At 42.0% G+C, this 16,831-nt stretch overlaps 1 protein-coding gene across 11 annotated transcripts in view; it reads right to left on the reverse strand.

Moving 5' to 3' along the window:
* Nucleotides 1-10,235: 10,235 nt before the first annotated feature.
* Nucleotides 10,236-16,831, reverse strand: part of WAC (WW domain containing adaptor with coiled-coil) — an 88,823-nt gene continuing 82,227 nt past the window's right edge. For all 11 annotated transcript variants that reach the window (XM_058681597.1, XM_058681599.1, XM_058681595.1 and 8 more), the window contains 2 exons: nt 15,479-15,606; nt 10,236-13,457 (listed from right to left, as the gene is read on the reverse strand). In XM_058681597.1, coding sequence (XP_058537580.1) covers nt 13,388-13,457; nt 15,479-15,606 — 198 coding nt within the window. In that variant the 3' untranslated portion in view covers nt 10,236-13,387. The remainder of the gene's footprint in view (nt 13,458-15,478; nt 15,607-16,831) is intronic.

Consider the following 16,831-nt stretch of genomic DNA (forward strand, 5'->3'; position numbering starts at 1 on the left):
TTTGAGTCATATTTCTTTTTTTTTAAATTTTTTTAATGTCTATTGATTTTTGAGAGAGAGTATGTGAAAGTCAGGGAGGAGCAGAGAGAGAGGGAGACACAGAATCCAAAGCAGGCTCCAGGCTCTGAGCTGTCAGCACAGAGCCCGACGCGGGGCTTGAACCCACGAACCGTGAGATCAAGACCTGAGCCGAACTCGGACACTTAACCGACTGAACAACCCGGGTGCCCCAAAAGGTAATATTTCTGACTTCTCCTCCAAGTGACAGGTGTCAGGGTTGACTCGTTTTGCCATTTCACACACATTTCTCACCTGCCTGTCAGTTTCCACACGCTCTTCTTCCCTCCCCCCCCCCCCCCACCCGCCCCCTAAACCCATTTCATTGTTAACTCAAATAGAGCCAGAGACAGGCCCTCCATTCAACAGGACACACGGAAATCGGGCCTGGCCCTTGGGCTGACCCCAAGGAGGTGCTACGTCCCTCTACATCCCTTCTTGGGCCTAATGACCTTCACGACCCAGAAGGTCTCCCTCTCATCAGACCTACACATTTTACAGAATTTTTGAACTCCGTTTCCTGTCTGATCATCCTTAGGACAAAGAACAGTGGAGCACGGCCGGTGACACCCCTTCAGGTATCAGAAGACCACCGTGGGATGTGGTCTGACCCTTTTCATTGCGTTAATCATTCCAATTCCGTTGCTACCACGTTAATCACCACTGTGGCTGGCCCTTGACCTCTCTTCTAGCTCCGGGGATCGCTCCCGTCTTGCAGAGTTCAATGCTGCGTGCCGTCCGGTCTGGGAAGGGTCTGACCAGCACAGAAAACTGGAGACCCTGCAGCTAACTGGCCCGCCCTGCCTTCCCCTTAGCCTTTCTGAGCTCCTGGCGTCCGGGGCTACTGTTCTTTCCCCCTGTGCCACCTGCCTTGAGGACTCTGGTTTTTCGGAGCGGTGAGGGGCAGAACTGTTGGCAGAGGTTGGGAGACGGGGAGTAAGGGAAGAGGGAAGTCGGACGTGTCCTGCACAACACGAACCCCATCTGTTTTACTTGACCAGACCTTAACTTTCGTGTGGAAAACCCTGCATCGTATCTGCCCCAGAAACGGCCTCTTCTACTCAAAGCACAGGTGGGAAGGCAGGTCCCCAGCTGCAGAGGTAATTTGGGGTCCACCGTCTCAGACTTCAGGTAGAATCTCCAGAGCGATGGGCAGGGGCGAGGCGGCCCGAGGCAGGAGGGGCGGCTAGGACCGCTTCTGCTGGTTTCATCCGCATCCACTGGTCCCTGGCCACACCGCACACGGAGGACCCGCCGGCCTGGCACCCCCAGCCTACGGCCAAGGCGACTCCACCCACCAACGTTTGCAGCAAGAGAAGCCAGGGCAGAGCTCGGCCCCCAGAGCCGGGAAGACCCAAGGGAGGCCTCCCTCCCACATTCCAGCACCCCACCTCCGTCAGGGAGCACCCCGGGACCACTGGAGGGGTGCCCTTCCCCAGGAGAAGAGGTGCTGCTCCCAAACACTTATTTAGCTCTTCAGCAGGACAGCCAGAGGGAAGTTGCTGGAAAGGTCTGCATCCTATGGAAAAGCAGCACAAAGCCCTGAGTTCAAAATAGTTCCCCCAAACAGCCTGTAATTTCGGGTTATAAAAATGTCATCGAGGGGCGCCTGAGTGGCTCAGTCGGTTAAGCGTCCGACCCTTGATTTCGGCTCCGGGCATGATCTCACGGTTCGTGGGTTCGAGCCCCATGTCTGGCTCTACGCTGACAGTGAGGAGCCGGCTTGGGATTCTCTCTCTGTCTCTGTCTCTGTCTCTCTCTTTTCTGGAAGTTTTTTTCAAGTTTGTTTATTTTTGAGACAGAGAGAGACAGAGCATGAACAGGGGAGGGTCAGAGAGAGAGGGAGGCACAGAATCTGAAACAGGCTCCAGGCTCTGAGCTGTTAGCACAGAGCCCAACGCGGAGCTTGAACTCACAAACCGTGAGATCATGACCGGAGCTGAAATCTACAGTGGGACGCTTAACCAACTGAGCCACCCAGGTGCCCTGCTTTTTTATTTTCTCTTATTTCACAAGCCTTGCTTTGCAGTTCGGCAGGTACTGGGGACCCCTGTCCAGAGCAGCCTTCGGCACATCAGGACAGAAGAACCCAGCTGCCCCCTCATACCACAAATGCTCTCAGTTCTCGCGGGCCCAGAGGCACAGATGAGGCAGCTTCTGGGGTCACTCCTGGAACATCCTTAGTTTTAGGGGAAGATTTTTTTTTTTTTCCTTTCCATAGACTGAGAAACTTACCAATTGCTTGTGGCTAACACAGTGCTGAACGCCCACAAAATACTTAAAAAAAAAAAATCGGTTTGCTTGTTTCCTTTATGTATTCACTAAATATTCACTTATTTATAAAGTCGTCTGCTTTATGCCAGGTATTATACTTAGGGAGACAGAGAGCACAAGCAGGGGAGAAGCAGAGAGAGAGAGCGAGACGCAGACTCTGAAGCAGGCTCCAGGCTCTGAGCTTTCGGCACAGAGCCTGACGCGGGGCTCGATTCCACGAACCCTGAGATCATGACCGGAACCGAAGTCTGATGCCTAACCGACTGAGCCCCGAAGTGCGTTCATTAAAATAAGTTCTCTGTCATTTTCCCCCTTCCTGCCTCTTCAGGGTCTGCCTGCGGTTCTAACATTGACTTTGAAAACGTAACCGTTCTCTTGCTCCCTACCTAAAGTTTCTTGGGGGGCTAGCTCACCAGTTGGGGTGAGCTGGCTGACGGCAGCCCAACACCGCCACCTGGTGGCGGCAGCAGGCGTGCCCAGGCCCGCGAAGCACCCAGAGCGGCCACCAGACACAGAAGCTACCGGCCCTGATTCCCCCTTGTCTTTGTTTCGGTTTGCTTTTCGGACTGCAAAAGAAACACGCTCCTTGTAACACTTGCGAGTCTGCTTGGGAAGAATGATTCTAAAAGCTCGCTTCTACAGTGGGAAGCCAAGTCGGCCCTGCTTTGACCTCTATTCCCCTAATTTTCCTTAACCCCCAGTTCCATGAAATTGTACCTGTCCTTGTGACAACGGTGTCCTGGTTATGTAGGATAACAGGCTCGCTCTTAGGAGACTCACATTGAAGGGCGTAGGGGTAAGTGCCGCAGCGTCTGCGTCTGGCTTTGAAACTGATCCGGGGGACAAAAGAGAGCCCAGGTATTGAATCCAGACGGTGGTAACTTTTTGTATGTGTGACGGTCTTCCAATATAAAGTCACAAGCATCACTGGGAGTGGGAGGAGAGAGATTAGGCAGGGCTCACGGGTTAATATCCAAATCTAGGAATGTGGCCCACGCGCATGCGCGCCCTTCCAGGTGAGTAGTGAGTAGAATTTCTAGAGGCTGGGGAGGGCTCACGGGCAAACTGAGTCTTGTGGGACTGGATTCCAGCCTACACCCCCCGGGGGTAGCATCAAACCTTCTTGGACATAAGGAATTTTCCTCTACTTGATAAACCTCAGTGGTTCCAGCCCAACCCAACCCAAGTTGACCTGACACAGCGTGCGACGGAAGAGTTGCATACTGTGGTCAATTAAGTGGAGCGAAATTTGCTACCCCAGAATACGTCGCTTGGGCCTGAAGGTTAGTTCGAGCTAAAGGGAATCGAAACCCAGCAGATCCAGGGACAGCCTTTTAGCAGCGCTCAACGACGTAAATTTACATGAGAAAGGAGACCTAGACCTGGAAGATGGCCTTACCAGAGAGATGTCTTTTTCTTAATAAACTTACCTGCCCCACAGGGCAAACTTTGCTTTCCAAACATGTCACCTTCCCTCCGTAGGTGGGGGGGACCCCCACCCTTTGCCTTAATTCCGGATGTTAGATAAGCCTCAATTACCAGACTGCCCTCGGAATCTCCCGTCTTTACAGGCTCCCATACTTACAAAATTAAAATTTGGTTTTCTCCTGTTAATCTTTTTTTTTTTAATTTACATCCAAATTAGTCAGCAGATAGTGCAACAATGATTTCAGTAGATTCCTTAGTGCCCCTTACCCATTTAGCCCATTCCTGCTCTCACACCCCCTCCAGTAACCCTCACTTTGTTCTCCGTATTTATGAGTCTCTTCTGTTTTGTCCCCCTCCCTGTTGTTATAATATTTTTGTTTCCCTTCCCTTATGTTCATCTGTTTTGTCTCTTAAAGTTCTCATATGAGTGAAGTCATATGATTTTCGTCTTTCTCTGACTAATTTCACTTAGCATAATACCCTCCAGTTCCATCCACGTAGTTGCAAATGGCAAGATTTCATTCTTTTTGATTGCCGAGTAATACTCCATTGTATATATATATATATACCACGTCTGCTTTATCCATTCATCCCTCGATGGACATTTGGGCTCTTTCCATACTTTGGCTATTGTCGACAGTGCTGCTATAAACATGGGGGTGCATGTGTCCCTTCGAAACAGCACACCTGTATCCCGTGGACGCCTAGTAGTGCAACTGCTGGGTCGCAGGGTAGTTCTATCGTTAATTTTTTGGGGAACCTCCATACTGTTTTCCAGAGTGGCTGCACCAGCTTGCATTCCCACCAACACTGCAAAAGGTATCCTCTTTCTCCACATCCTCGCCAGCATCTGTTGTTGCCCGGATCTTTTTTTTTTTTTTTTAACTTTATTTATTTTTGAGAGAGAGAGAGAGAGAGAGAGAGTGCAAGTGGGAGAGGGACAGAGAGAGAGGGAGAGAGAGAGAGAGAGAAGGAGAGAACCCCAAGCAGGCTCTGCTCGGTCAGCACAGAGACGGACGCGGGGCTCAATCCCAAGAAGTGAGATCACAACCTGAGCCGAAACGGAGAGCCAGACTGAGCCAACTGAGTCACCCTTTCTTTTCCATTTTTATGCTCAACCAGGAAACGTTAGAGCCTAGCAAAAGGAATCAAAAACAAAGTGGAAAAGAACAACAAACGAAGGGGCTGAATGAAGGCCCCGAAAGTGTAAGTTGGTGTCTTTTTCTGTAGGGTGTGGAGGAGGGGGAAGGGTACAGGCGGAAGGCGGATTCGAAGGGCCTGACCAAGCCGATGGCACCCAGAGTTGGCCATCGATACTGAAGCTAATCACTCCGGTCACTTGAAAAATTCTTGTTGTGACCATAATATTTAGCTAAAGCAAATGTTTGCACATCTTGGCAACTTCTATACATAACTGGATAAACAACCGAAGGACACAAAGGCAGGGAGAGAGGATTTTGTAAGCAAGCTTCTCTCTACCCTCACCTGCACTTTTTTGTCACAAGACTTCTCAGGGAATTCATATTGTGTGCAAAACTGGAAAAGCTTTGGGGCATCTGGGTGGCTGCGTCGATGAAGCGTCCAACTTCGGCTCAGGTCATGATCTCGCGGTTCGTGAGTTCGAGCCCCGCGTCGGGCTCTGTGCTGACAGCTCGGAGCCTGGAGCCTGCTTCGGATTCTGTGTCTCCCTCTCTCTCTCTGCCCCTCCCCGCTCACACTCTGTCTCTCTCGAAAATAAATAAACATTAAAAAAAGGAAAAAAAAAGAAAAAAATTATTTCCAATAATTTGTACGTTGATTTTTCCAGGTGAACATAGATATCATTCTATCAAATTCCCACCAAAAAAAAGTTGGTACTTTATTGAAATTACGTTGAATATATTGAGGATTTTGACATTTAAAAAATTTTATTGATTGATTGATTGATTGATAGGGAGAGGGCATAGAGATAGGGAGAGAGAATCTCAAGCAGCCTCCAGCCCAGCACAGAGCCTGACATGGGGCTCAATCTCATGACCTTGAGATCATGACCTGAGCCAAAATCAAGAGTCAGATCCTTAACTGACTGAGCCACCCAGGCACCCCTAAAGTTTTTTCACACAGGCTTACGCATATCTTCCCCTCTCCCAGTTTTACTGAGAAATAGTTGATGTATAATATTGTGCAAGTTTCAGGTGCACAATATGATGATTTGAGACATGTATATACTGCACTACCATAATAAGATTCGTCTCACATGATTTTGGGTTTAGTTTGTGTGTGTGTGTGTGTGTGTGTGTGTGTGTGTGTGTGTTTTGTTTTTTGGTAGTTAGAATATTTAATTTCTTAGAAACTTCCAAGTATTCACTACAATATTAACTACGGTCACTATATTACACATTAGATGCCTGGACCTTATTCATCTGATAATTGCAACTCTGATCAACATCTCCCAAATTTCCTCACCCCTCAGTCCCTGGCAATCACCAGTCTCATCTATTTCTAGGGGTTCAGCTTTTTTAGATTCTACATAAAAGCGATACCATACAGTATTTGTCTTTCTCTGACCTATTTCACTCAGCATAATGCCCTCAAAGTTCACCCATGTTGTTGCAAATGGTAGGATTTCTTTCTTTTTTATGGCTGAATAATATTCCATTTTATAAATACATTTTTTTGGGGGGGGGTCCCTTCAGCCATTGACACTTATTAAGCACAACACAGTAAGCTTCACATGGCTGGCTTGTTCTCACTCCTCAGATCTTAACTCAAAAGTCATGCCTTAAGAGGTCTTTAAGGGTTTTCCTAAACGCATGATCTAAAATCGCTAACAATCCCTCCCTTGTGGGTCTCTAATTTAGTGCCTTGTTTTATATTCTTCACAATTATTTTTGCATTTATCATGCATTATGTATTGAATTCCGATTTTTTTTTTTTTTTGCATGCATTTGCGTTTTCAACTTATTGTTCTGCCTTCACTTAAATGGAATGTCACTAGAGTGAGAACCTGGTGTACCTTGGTGCCACTTTATTTCTTGATCAACTTTGGACTTTCTGACTAAAACAAAAATGAAGGCACTTCTATTTCCTCACATCTTCTGACCATTTCCCGTTTTATTTCAACATTGCCACATTTTACTGAATTCATGTACTTTTCCCATTATTCTGAGGTTGCATATGTAAATTGCTTCTGTGTCATCAGTAATTTTTTTATCACCATTCACCACTCATCTCTTAGCTTTTGTCAGTTGTTTTCTTCAAGGACTCCAGAGTTCAATAACAGTCTTTGACCCTTTCACGTTTGGGAGTCACTGTTGCTTTTATATTTGAACAGCTCACTAAATACAATATTTGGGTCCCAATACATTTTCTTACACATTTCTTAGAACTTCATAGACGTGCCTCCATTATTGTCAGGAAAGGTGGCTTGAATTGACATTCTTTCTTCCCTTTGTCTGCTGGTAGGGTCAGAGGTTATGCTGGGGGTTTGCCCTCAGATTCATTTTTCTCCCTTCATTCTCTACCCTTCTCAGCATGGCAGGGACTGTCCCAAGCTCTCTCGTCCTCTTGCTTCTGAGTAAGTTCTGCCAACGTAGAAGAACTAGAGGACAAAAAGAGGGAAAGTCTGGGTTTCTCCCTCCCTCTGCTTCACATGGCATTTGGTCAGAAGTTCTGTCTTTTCCTTGGATCCTGTTCCCTCCCTCCCTTCCCTCTATCTTCCCAGGTCTCTCCTGACATTTCCTCCAATAAGGCTGCCTTGTTTTCATTCGCCATTAGTTTCAAACTCTCTTTTGAAATAACTAAGGTGACCTCTATTTTCTGACTGAACCCTCACTAATTTGGGGATCATTTAACGTGGTAAATTATACCAAAATTTTCTATTTTCCGTTCTCTCCATCACCTTTCAAAGATCATAGAAGTTTTGTTTCTTTCATTGTTTTGATGTTTGTGGAGAAATATTTTGCCTCTTTAAATACTTTTGTTAAGCGTTGGGTGAAATTTCATCAGCTATCTTCTCCTCCAATTCCGTTGTCAGTGTTTTTACATGGTATCTTTGGAAGTTTTGGGCTTCTGAAACTGGCATAGAGAGATGTGGCCTGAGACTGCACTGGTGTCTTAAAAATTAGAGCTCATGTCCAACCATGGTAAAATTTTCTCATTTTAACAGTTTTAGTTGTTAAGATGATATTCAAGGCATCAATGAAAAAAAACATTAGGCAAGAGGCTTGTCGAAGCTTCAGAGTGACTCTATTCAAAGCTCTAGTCAATAATTTCAAGACTTTATTTTTAACTAATCTCTACAACCAACATGGGGCTTGAATTTACCCCCAAGATCAAGAATCACATGCTCCACTGACTGAGCCAGGCAGGCGCCCCTAATAGTTTTTTTAAGTTTATGTATTTTTGAGAGAGAGAGAGAGAGAGAGAAAGTGTGAGTGGGGGAAGGGCAGAGAGAATCGCAAGCAGCCTCCGCATTGTTAGTGCAGAGCCTGATGTGGGGCTTGAGATCATGAACCGTGAGATCACGACCTGAGCTGAAATCAAGGGCTCGGCGCTCAACCGACTGAGCCACCTAGGAGCCCCCTCTAGTAACAAACTTCTAATTTAAAAAATATTTTTGAAAACATTATGCCTAAAAATTAAATACAAGTTTGAGCAAACTTAACAGAGAAAATACTTAAAATGTGTATTTCACTCACTGATTCATACAAAAATTCTGAGCAGCCACTATGTGCTGACCTTTCTAGGTTTGGGAGGTAGACAAAACACAAAAGACCCGATTTTGTCCTTGCATTCTGCCTTTCACATCCAAGGTAATAATCCTGTAACTACCTAAAAGGGATAAGGAAACGTATTGTGATGCTAACACAGCCATACAGGATGATCAAACTAAGCGATGGTACCCACCTTAAAAAAGGAAAAAGATCCTGTTTATAAAGTGCATACAATGGTGTCAAGGGCCTGTCAATCTTAAATCTTCCCACCTGTCATAAAGGCAGGCCATTCCCACACCCCAGCCATTTTCCTGTAGGATATATACACGTGGTACAGATGTTCTGTGACACATTTTAGAGTGTGGTCAAGTGTTTTCTGCCTACACCCTTGTCCTAAAAAGTCGGAACGGTTTCCTTGGATGTAAAGGCGTCATCCGAACCAAACAGGCCTGTGAAAGCATCCCTATCTTGAGGGGCCTCTAATAATTACTGGTTCCATTGATTAAACGTCTAGAGACCACATTTCACAATAAAAACAGGTACGGACTTAGGTTTTGGTAACCAATAGTAAGTTGCAGTAAAGGAAAGAAAGGAAGGTAGGGAAGAAGAAAAGAAGAAAGAGAAATGAAAAAAAGCTAGTTGCTGTTTCATGCCTATCTCCCAAGGTGTAAGGACCAAAATCAAAACCCTTGAAGAAAAAGTTTCTTTACAAATTGTAAGTTGATTTTTTCCACAGCCCTTTTTCTTAATACCTTTCAACAAGTATTTCTGGGGTACTTCCTACATATCAGACACTGTTCTCTCGAAGAAAATGAATGAACAGTGACGGTGTTCTTTTAGATGGGAGGTCAGAACAGGCTTGTGTGTGTCCTTCGAGAAGAGACTGAATGGGCGGCAAGCTGTACAAGTCTCCAAGAACAGAGCTTTCCAGCCAGGTATTTTAAAAACCCTGAGGTGAGACTGCAGTGAGAGGGAGAATCTAGTGGGTATTCAGGGCCTTGAGCACAAGCTACAGGGAGAGGTTTGGACTTTGTTGTATGTGAAGTCATTGACCAGAATGATACATGCTTCTCATTTCTCTCTGGCATAGAGAACAGACTGGGTGCGTGTGGTGGTGGTGGTGGTAAGCAGAGTAGGCGATCATGCCAGCAGTCTGGTTGGTTCATAGATGATCGTGGGTTGGAATAGAGTTGTAAACATGGAGGTAATGAGCGCTCAGATCCAAAATATATTTTGGAAACCAGGTTTGATGGATTAAATACAGGGTGCTAGACAAAGGATGCTTCGTCCGTTTGGGTCTCAAGCAATGGGGAATGACGGGATCAATTACTGAAAATGGGGACACTAGGGAGTGAAGTCTGAGGCACAAGGCTTTTGTTTTTTTGGTTTTTTTTTTGAGAATTTGCCACGTTGAGGCAAGTATCTACACTGACTGCTGTTTGGAGCTGAAGGGTTCAAGACTGGAGGTTAATGTGGATGAAACTGACCGAAGATCGGGATTCTCAGAGCCAAGGGCCAAGATGAGATCGCCTAGGCAGACTGTACTTTCAGGGCACTCCCAAAACTCAGAGGTCAGGAAAAAAGGGTACAGCAAATTAGAAGAGGATCTCAAGACCTCAAAGATTAAGCTAAATTTTTCATCACAATAGTGCAATTAAATTATATGGAAACTACTGAATCGTAGTACAACTTTTGCAGTAATTTGGTATTTTCTTACTCAAATGCAAATTATGCATTCTAAGACTAAGACCTTCAAAAGACTGTTCTGAAATAACTGCACAATATAGTCAAAACATATTTATTACTTTGAGTGTCATTTTGTACACTTCAGTACAAATACAAGAATATAGCCATATATACAGGTATTGAAAAGAAATCCGTATATTCAAAACCCACATCTAAATACAGTAGCTTTAAGTCCTCAACTACAATAGTTCCGGTTTGCAGAATAAATTACTTTGTGCCCCCCCCCCTTTGAAATAATCCCTTAAAGCTAGTTATGTTTAAACAATAGATTGTTGGAAATGGGTTAACAATTCACTTTGCAAAGTTTTAAGCACCTCCTTTCCAAGGTTTCAGAAGTGTGAAATGTATATAAAATTGAGAAGATAAAACCATTCGTTTGGGTTATTAAAAGAAGCATCAGATCTTTAAAAAGAGCTGAAGAATGGAGTTTTCAGTGTGCTTAAAATCTGGAGTCATAGTCCAAGGTTTAAAATGAAAAATTAGTCAAACTAGTTAAACAGAAAACAATGTAAAAGTAGGAAATCTGGTTCTTCAGGGCAAAGACTTCCTAACAGACTCACCTTCACAAAATACGTTTTATTACGACACCAGTTTTTAAGGTTTGAATAGAAGACTGCTAATGTCCTTTTAAAATAAAAACCCTGAGGTTTCCTAGGGACTCTTTGCATTCCTATTTTCAAATTATCTGAGCCAAGGTGCCCATCAAAATGAGATACGTGTTCCAAGCCATGGCAACAGGCCGACTGTATGAAGAATATTCTTGGGTATCATGCCTATCTTAAGAAATACTCCCTGGTTATCTCAAGAAGGTTTGTAGCTGGACACAATGTATTAAACGCAATGATTGAGATAATTTACTACAGAATAATAAGTGAATCAAATATTGTAAAAATATTTCCACAAAAATTTTAATTGTTTAAAAATTCACCAGGAAATTTCATATTAGGCATCTTCTCCTATATATATATATATATATATATATATATATATATATATATATATAAGCAATTCATTTAGGGATGTAAACATTTTTTCAAAGCAAATGAATAAGGTGACATAGATCCATAAACTATTAGCAAATAAAATTCCAATTTACCTTAAACCACAAGTCAAATTGCCATCTGACCAGGAAACATTTGCCTACTACATCACAAACTGCTCACTTCTTTCCAGGAAAGATACAGGACTCCATCAGTTAAGAGTTCTCGCTTAACATTGCCCTTTGGAGTTTCATTTACATGCACTAATCAAGCCCAGCAAATGTTAACAATCTTACAGGTATGAACATTCCATGAGGATATAATTTGACAGTCGTCTTTTCTTACATTTTTAAAAGGAAGCTCAAGTTACAACAACAACAACAACAAAAAATCAGTTTCCAGTAGAAGATTGTGATTCCTCTTAATTACACTGGAACATTTATGTATTTTAGAAAGTATCATCCATACTATCACTTACAGTTTACTTTTTTAAAGTTTACTGCAAGGTTTGAGCATTATCTTCTACACTTTAAATATGCTTGAAGCACAAGAGCAATTTTGGAATTTTCGTATCCCAGAATGCAACAACATGTCTAACATCACAAAATAAGCCCTTGGTGCTGGCAGTTCTGAAAGCACATAAATACATCTGCCTCAATAGGAAAAAAGTCTCTAAATCGGTTAAGATTTTTGAAATTGAAATTAAATTTTCTGCACAAAGAAACCCTTGTGATTTGATAGAATACTGGCAGTGTCATGCTAAGGCCATGTGACCAATATTTTAGAAAAGGAAAAAAAAAAAAAAGCCAAGGTAATTTTATAGTAGCAATAGTTTCTTTTTTTATTTTAATATACTTTAGGAAACAATATACAAAGCTGAGCTTTCCCACCATTTCCAGGTAACAGAAGGAAGCTCCAATGACACAAATTTAGCGTTTTGTGATGGCTAAGAACAGCAGTCAGCACCAGACTTGAACAGTTAGCTACAACACAAACATCCTTCAAAATGAAATGTCATAATAGCAAGACAGGTTAAACCAGGGTTTATAACAAATGACAACCACTTGGGAAGTGACTTAATCATTCTTGTTGAATTTCTTAGTTCATTAAATATCTTATACACAATTTCCTGTTAATATGCTTTAAACAGAACCCCTTAAGGAATTATTTCAATTAAGTATAAACATTCAACAAGAATAGTTCTGATAAAGAATCCCCAGGTAGTTCGATTTCTAATATGCATTGACCGAAGGAAAAGAAAAGTAACAATTTTTGTTTGTTTTAACATGTTTATTACAACAGATACAATTCACATCTGACTAGCTCTGTTTCCTCTTTCCCCTCCCACAACCATGTTCATTGGGCCATTTCTTTCTAGTTGAGCAATCAATGTACTTTCAGCACACATGCCCGGCAGTACTTTTAAGTCCATTCTTACAGGGTGCAAATGGATTTCAATAATTTATACAAACAAGTGGGTTATGCTCAATCACTGCAATTTTAAGCTACTGTACACGGGAATGAAAAGGTTATAGAAAAGTGCCATAGCAACAGTGCCTTAAGAAAGGAGAAAAAGAGGAGCCTTAAAAAAAAAAATGGATAAAATCAGATCAAGGATTTCAGAGGGAAATGGAACACACTGAGGAAATGAAAAACATTTCTCTGCAAAACAAATGGAGAAGCACTGCTCTTGATCAGGTGCAAGTGTGGAAACAGTTGTTTCATGATATTTTGTACACCGCCCATATGGTTCAAAATCGTATCCTCAGACACAGATCGCCTGGCGCTTGCACTGAATTTTTGAAAATGCAAGATTTCTGAATGATAAATTAACCCCCCAAAATTTTTTTTAAAAAAGCTAATTTTGCAGACAGGTTTACATGTAAAAGGCTAGGTATTTAGCCACCTCAGCATTGATTAGTTTTGGATGTCTAAGCTCTGTTACACATGGCTTCCCATGGCTTCACTCTACAAAACATATTTACAACGTGAAGAATACATCTACAAGAAATCTACATTTCAAGGGTTTTACAAATCAATCTTGTATCTTTCCCCTGAATTGACTCTCACAGACCCCATCCCCTTGTCATTTCCTTTGCCCAGCTTAACGGTCCAAAGTCTACTTAAATGCAGCTCAAAAATGTTAAGATCGGGCAATAGAGATTTACAGTTCCTGTACGCAAAACCATGTGCAATTAATTCACATCTTCACACCATGAAGGAATTCTGATTTTTTAGCTTTTCGAGTTCCTTAATTTGTTGTCTCAAAAATAGTATCCTGAAAAATAAAAGAAGGCATTAGAACTCATGTAATTCATACAAATGTTACCAAAAACCACATTTTTAACTACAGATATTATCTTAAAAAAAGATAAAATGAGTAACCGCAGTTCAGACTAAGTAATTAAATATGGGTTTGTTAACACAAAATGACCAGTGAGTATATGATACGTATTAAAGTATTATGATGACAAAAGTTAGAATGTTCCTAGTTTCCTAAAAATTCCAATTAATTTGAATATAAAGATTAACAAAAATTTTTTTTAAGTTTATTTTGAGAGCGAGAGTGCGAGCGTGTGTGCACGAGTGGGGGATGGGCAGAAAGAGAGAATCCCAAGCAGGCTCTGCACTGTCAGCACAGAGCCTGATGCGGGGCTTGTACTCACGAACCAGGAGATCACGACCTGAGCGGAAACCAAGAGTCGGGTGCTTAACTGACTGAGCCAGCCAGGTGCCCCGATATCAAGACCGACTTATAAAATGTACTTTGTTTACTGTATCATCAGAGACCCACACACAAAAGGCAGCGGAGATTAAATAGGAGATAAACCTAGACTGCATGACTTCTGGGCCACAATCCAGTAAGCCTAGAATTAACTAGGTGCAGGAGGCTAATCATTGTGAAGAACAATTCCCAACATAAATACAGACCCTTAAAAACGGAGCCACGTCACAGTCCAAGTGACACATAATATTTAAAATAAATGTTAGTAAAACACCAACTCCACGGGCAACTAGATTTCCAGGAGCTTCGTGAAACTGTTCCCCTTCTGGCCCTCTCTTCTGTGAAGTGGGCCATTTACCGCCCGTAGCAGTGGACTAGGCATGATCATAAGAGGGACGGGCTGGTATTTACCCGTGTACACTTGTGTCAACGGTTGAGGCTGCAAGTTCCTGCAAGTCAAACCGTCTATCTTACCAAGCCAAAATGAAGTCAAGCTTTGTGTCTATTAGAAGTACTTTCAGAGCAACCCTGGAGTACACAACTCTCAAGTGATATTCAAAATGTACCTCCAGATGCTTTAGTGACTGCAAGATGCGTTACTTTTCCAAGTTGAGGATAAACTCCAACTTAGTGTTTACTAAATATCTGTGGTTTCATGTTAAGAGTAACTCTACCTATAAACCAGTGACTTACACAGACAGGATGTGAAGCCATTAAAAGTTTGTCCTTCATTCTGTAATCGGCATTTAAAAAATATCTATACTATTTATTGGGATGTAGGTATCCTTACTGGAGTATGATACTAGATTAAGAAATAGGAGACAGGAAGAGTTTAAGTGAAAACAATTCAGAAAATAGATATACTTGTTGGGACAACTATAGTCTTACTGTAATTCCCAAGGGATCCGCAGATGCTCCAAACACCATGTAAATAACGATTTGAAATTTCAGCTGAAACAAGCATCCTCAGAATCCCACGCTCAATTAAAGAAGAGACCCTTTGTAATCAGCTGCTGCCAACATTTCACTTTTAAAAAATATTTTTATTTTTAAAAAAATTCCTGTATACTTAACATGCAGTGTTGCAACATTTCACTTCTTTTTTCTTTTTTGAGAAAGAGAAAAAGCGTGCAAGCACAAGTCGGGGAGGGACAGAAAGAGGAGAGGGAGAATCTTAGGCGAGGTCCATGCTCAATGGGGAGTGCCACTGTGAAGCTTCATCTCACAACCATGGGGATCATGACCTGGGCCGAAATCAAGAGTCGAACGCTTAGCCAACTGAGCCACCCAGGCACACAAACATCTTATTTTTTTAAAACTTACTGTACCTTACAGAGTCTTAACATAAGGGGAAAAGAAGTCTATCACAGCATTTACCATGGGTTAGAGAATTAAAATCTAGATGCCATTACCATTCACCAGGAATACTGTTAAACTATAAAAATGCAGTTACAGTATTATGGAACATGATATAGCAGAAGGAACTTTAAATTTCAGAAGTGAGATGTGGTTTATATTCTTCACGTGAAGATATACAACGCTCACACAAAAATGGCTTTCAGTGAAAAACTTACCTTTGCTCTCGCAAAGTTGCTTGAATTTCACATACTCGGACTAAAGATCTTAAATTTTTTAATTCAGTACAAATTTCTGACATGTGAACACTTCCCATATTATGGGCTTCTTCTCGCAATCTTGATGCCTATAGTTAAAGAAATACAAATCGTGGAAAATATGTCACAATCACATACCAAAAAAACGTCAAACTGCTGAGTAGAACTTTAAACCGAGATTACAAACTAATCCTTTTATTTTTTTAAAAGTTTATCTTACTTATTGAGAGAGAAAGGGTGCGTGTGCAAGCAGGGCACGGGCAGAGAGAATCCCAAGCAGGCTCTCCATGTCGTGCTGCCACAGGCCTCGATCTCACAAAACCAGGAGATCATGACCTGAGCCAAAATCAAGAGTGGAACGCTTAACTGACTGAGCTACCCAGCCGCCCCTAATTCTTTTCCTTTAAATCCACACCTCTCTCTCTGCCCCTCCCCCACTTGTGCTCTCTCTCTTGAAAATAAACATTTAAAAAATAGTAATAAAAATAAAATTGAATTGAATTGAATTAAATTAAATTAAAAAAAAGAAAACCCATCGCTAATGGTGGAAAGTACTTTTCAAAGATTTCCCCTTCAACTGCTTGAGAAAACAGTATTTCCAATTTCAATAACGCACAGCACTAGGATAGATCTCGTGATTTGTGGTTAATAAAAAGATGCCGAGTCAGCTCGAGTAAAGTTCAGGTGTAACACTGATAAAAGGGCCTCACTGTTTTCTTGTGTCATAAGACACACAACATTATCTCTGTGAACTGAGAGAAAATTTCAGACAGTCAGTGATCTGCTCAAAGGGAGAAGCCAGTGGCAGTTACCTGCACTGTCCAAAGGTCCCTCACTACAAAGCAAAACTGTTGCCTCACTTCTAGTTGCTAGTCTAGTGGAGAGAACGACGGAAGACTAACTACATGAACGGGTTCTAAATATCAGAGTGGCCAGCTGAGTGGAAAAAACACCATGGCTTTGATGTGAGCTCCATCATGATTTAACTGGGTGACCTTGATATAGAATTTATTTGCTCGTAAGGGACTCATTGGTAAAATGGGAAAACTCCTTACCTGCACTGGTTAACAGTTTTGAGAAGTGGAGAAAAATAAAGGACTCAGCACAGGTGCTAACTGCTGAGTATCTGATAACGGTAGCTGTAACAGTAATTATTTTAATAGGATAAAAAGTCACCTCATAAATACCCTACAGTTATTTATCAAATATTTTATAAAATGACTACAGACAATCTAATTAGAAATCAGTTATTTTAAAATGTAGCTTAAATTCAGTGATCTGGATTAGATTTTCTAAAAGTAGAAGTTGTATTTT

This window comes from Neofelis nebulosa, chromosome 8 (assembly GCF_028018385.1).
Source record: "Neofelis nebulosa isolate mNeoNeb1 chromosome 8, mNeoNeb1.pri, whole genome shotgun sequence".
NCBI classification, from domain to species: Eukaryota; Metazoa; Chordata; class Mammalia; order Carnivora; family Felidae; genus Neofelis; species Neofelis nebulosa.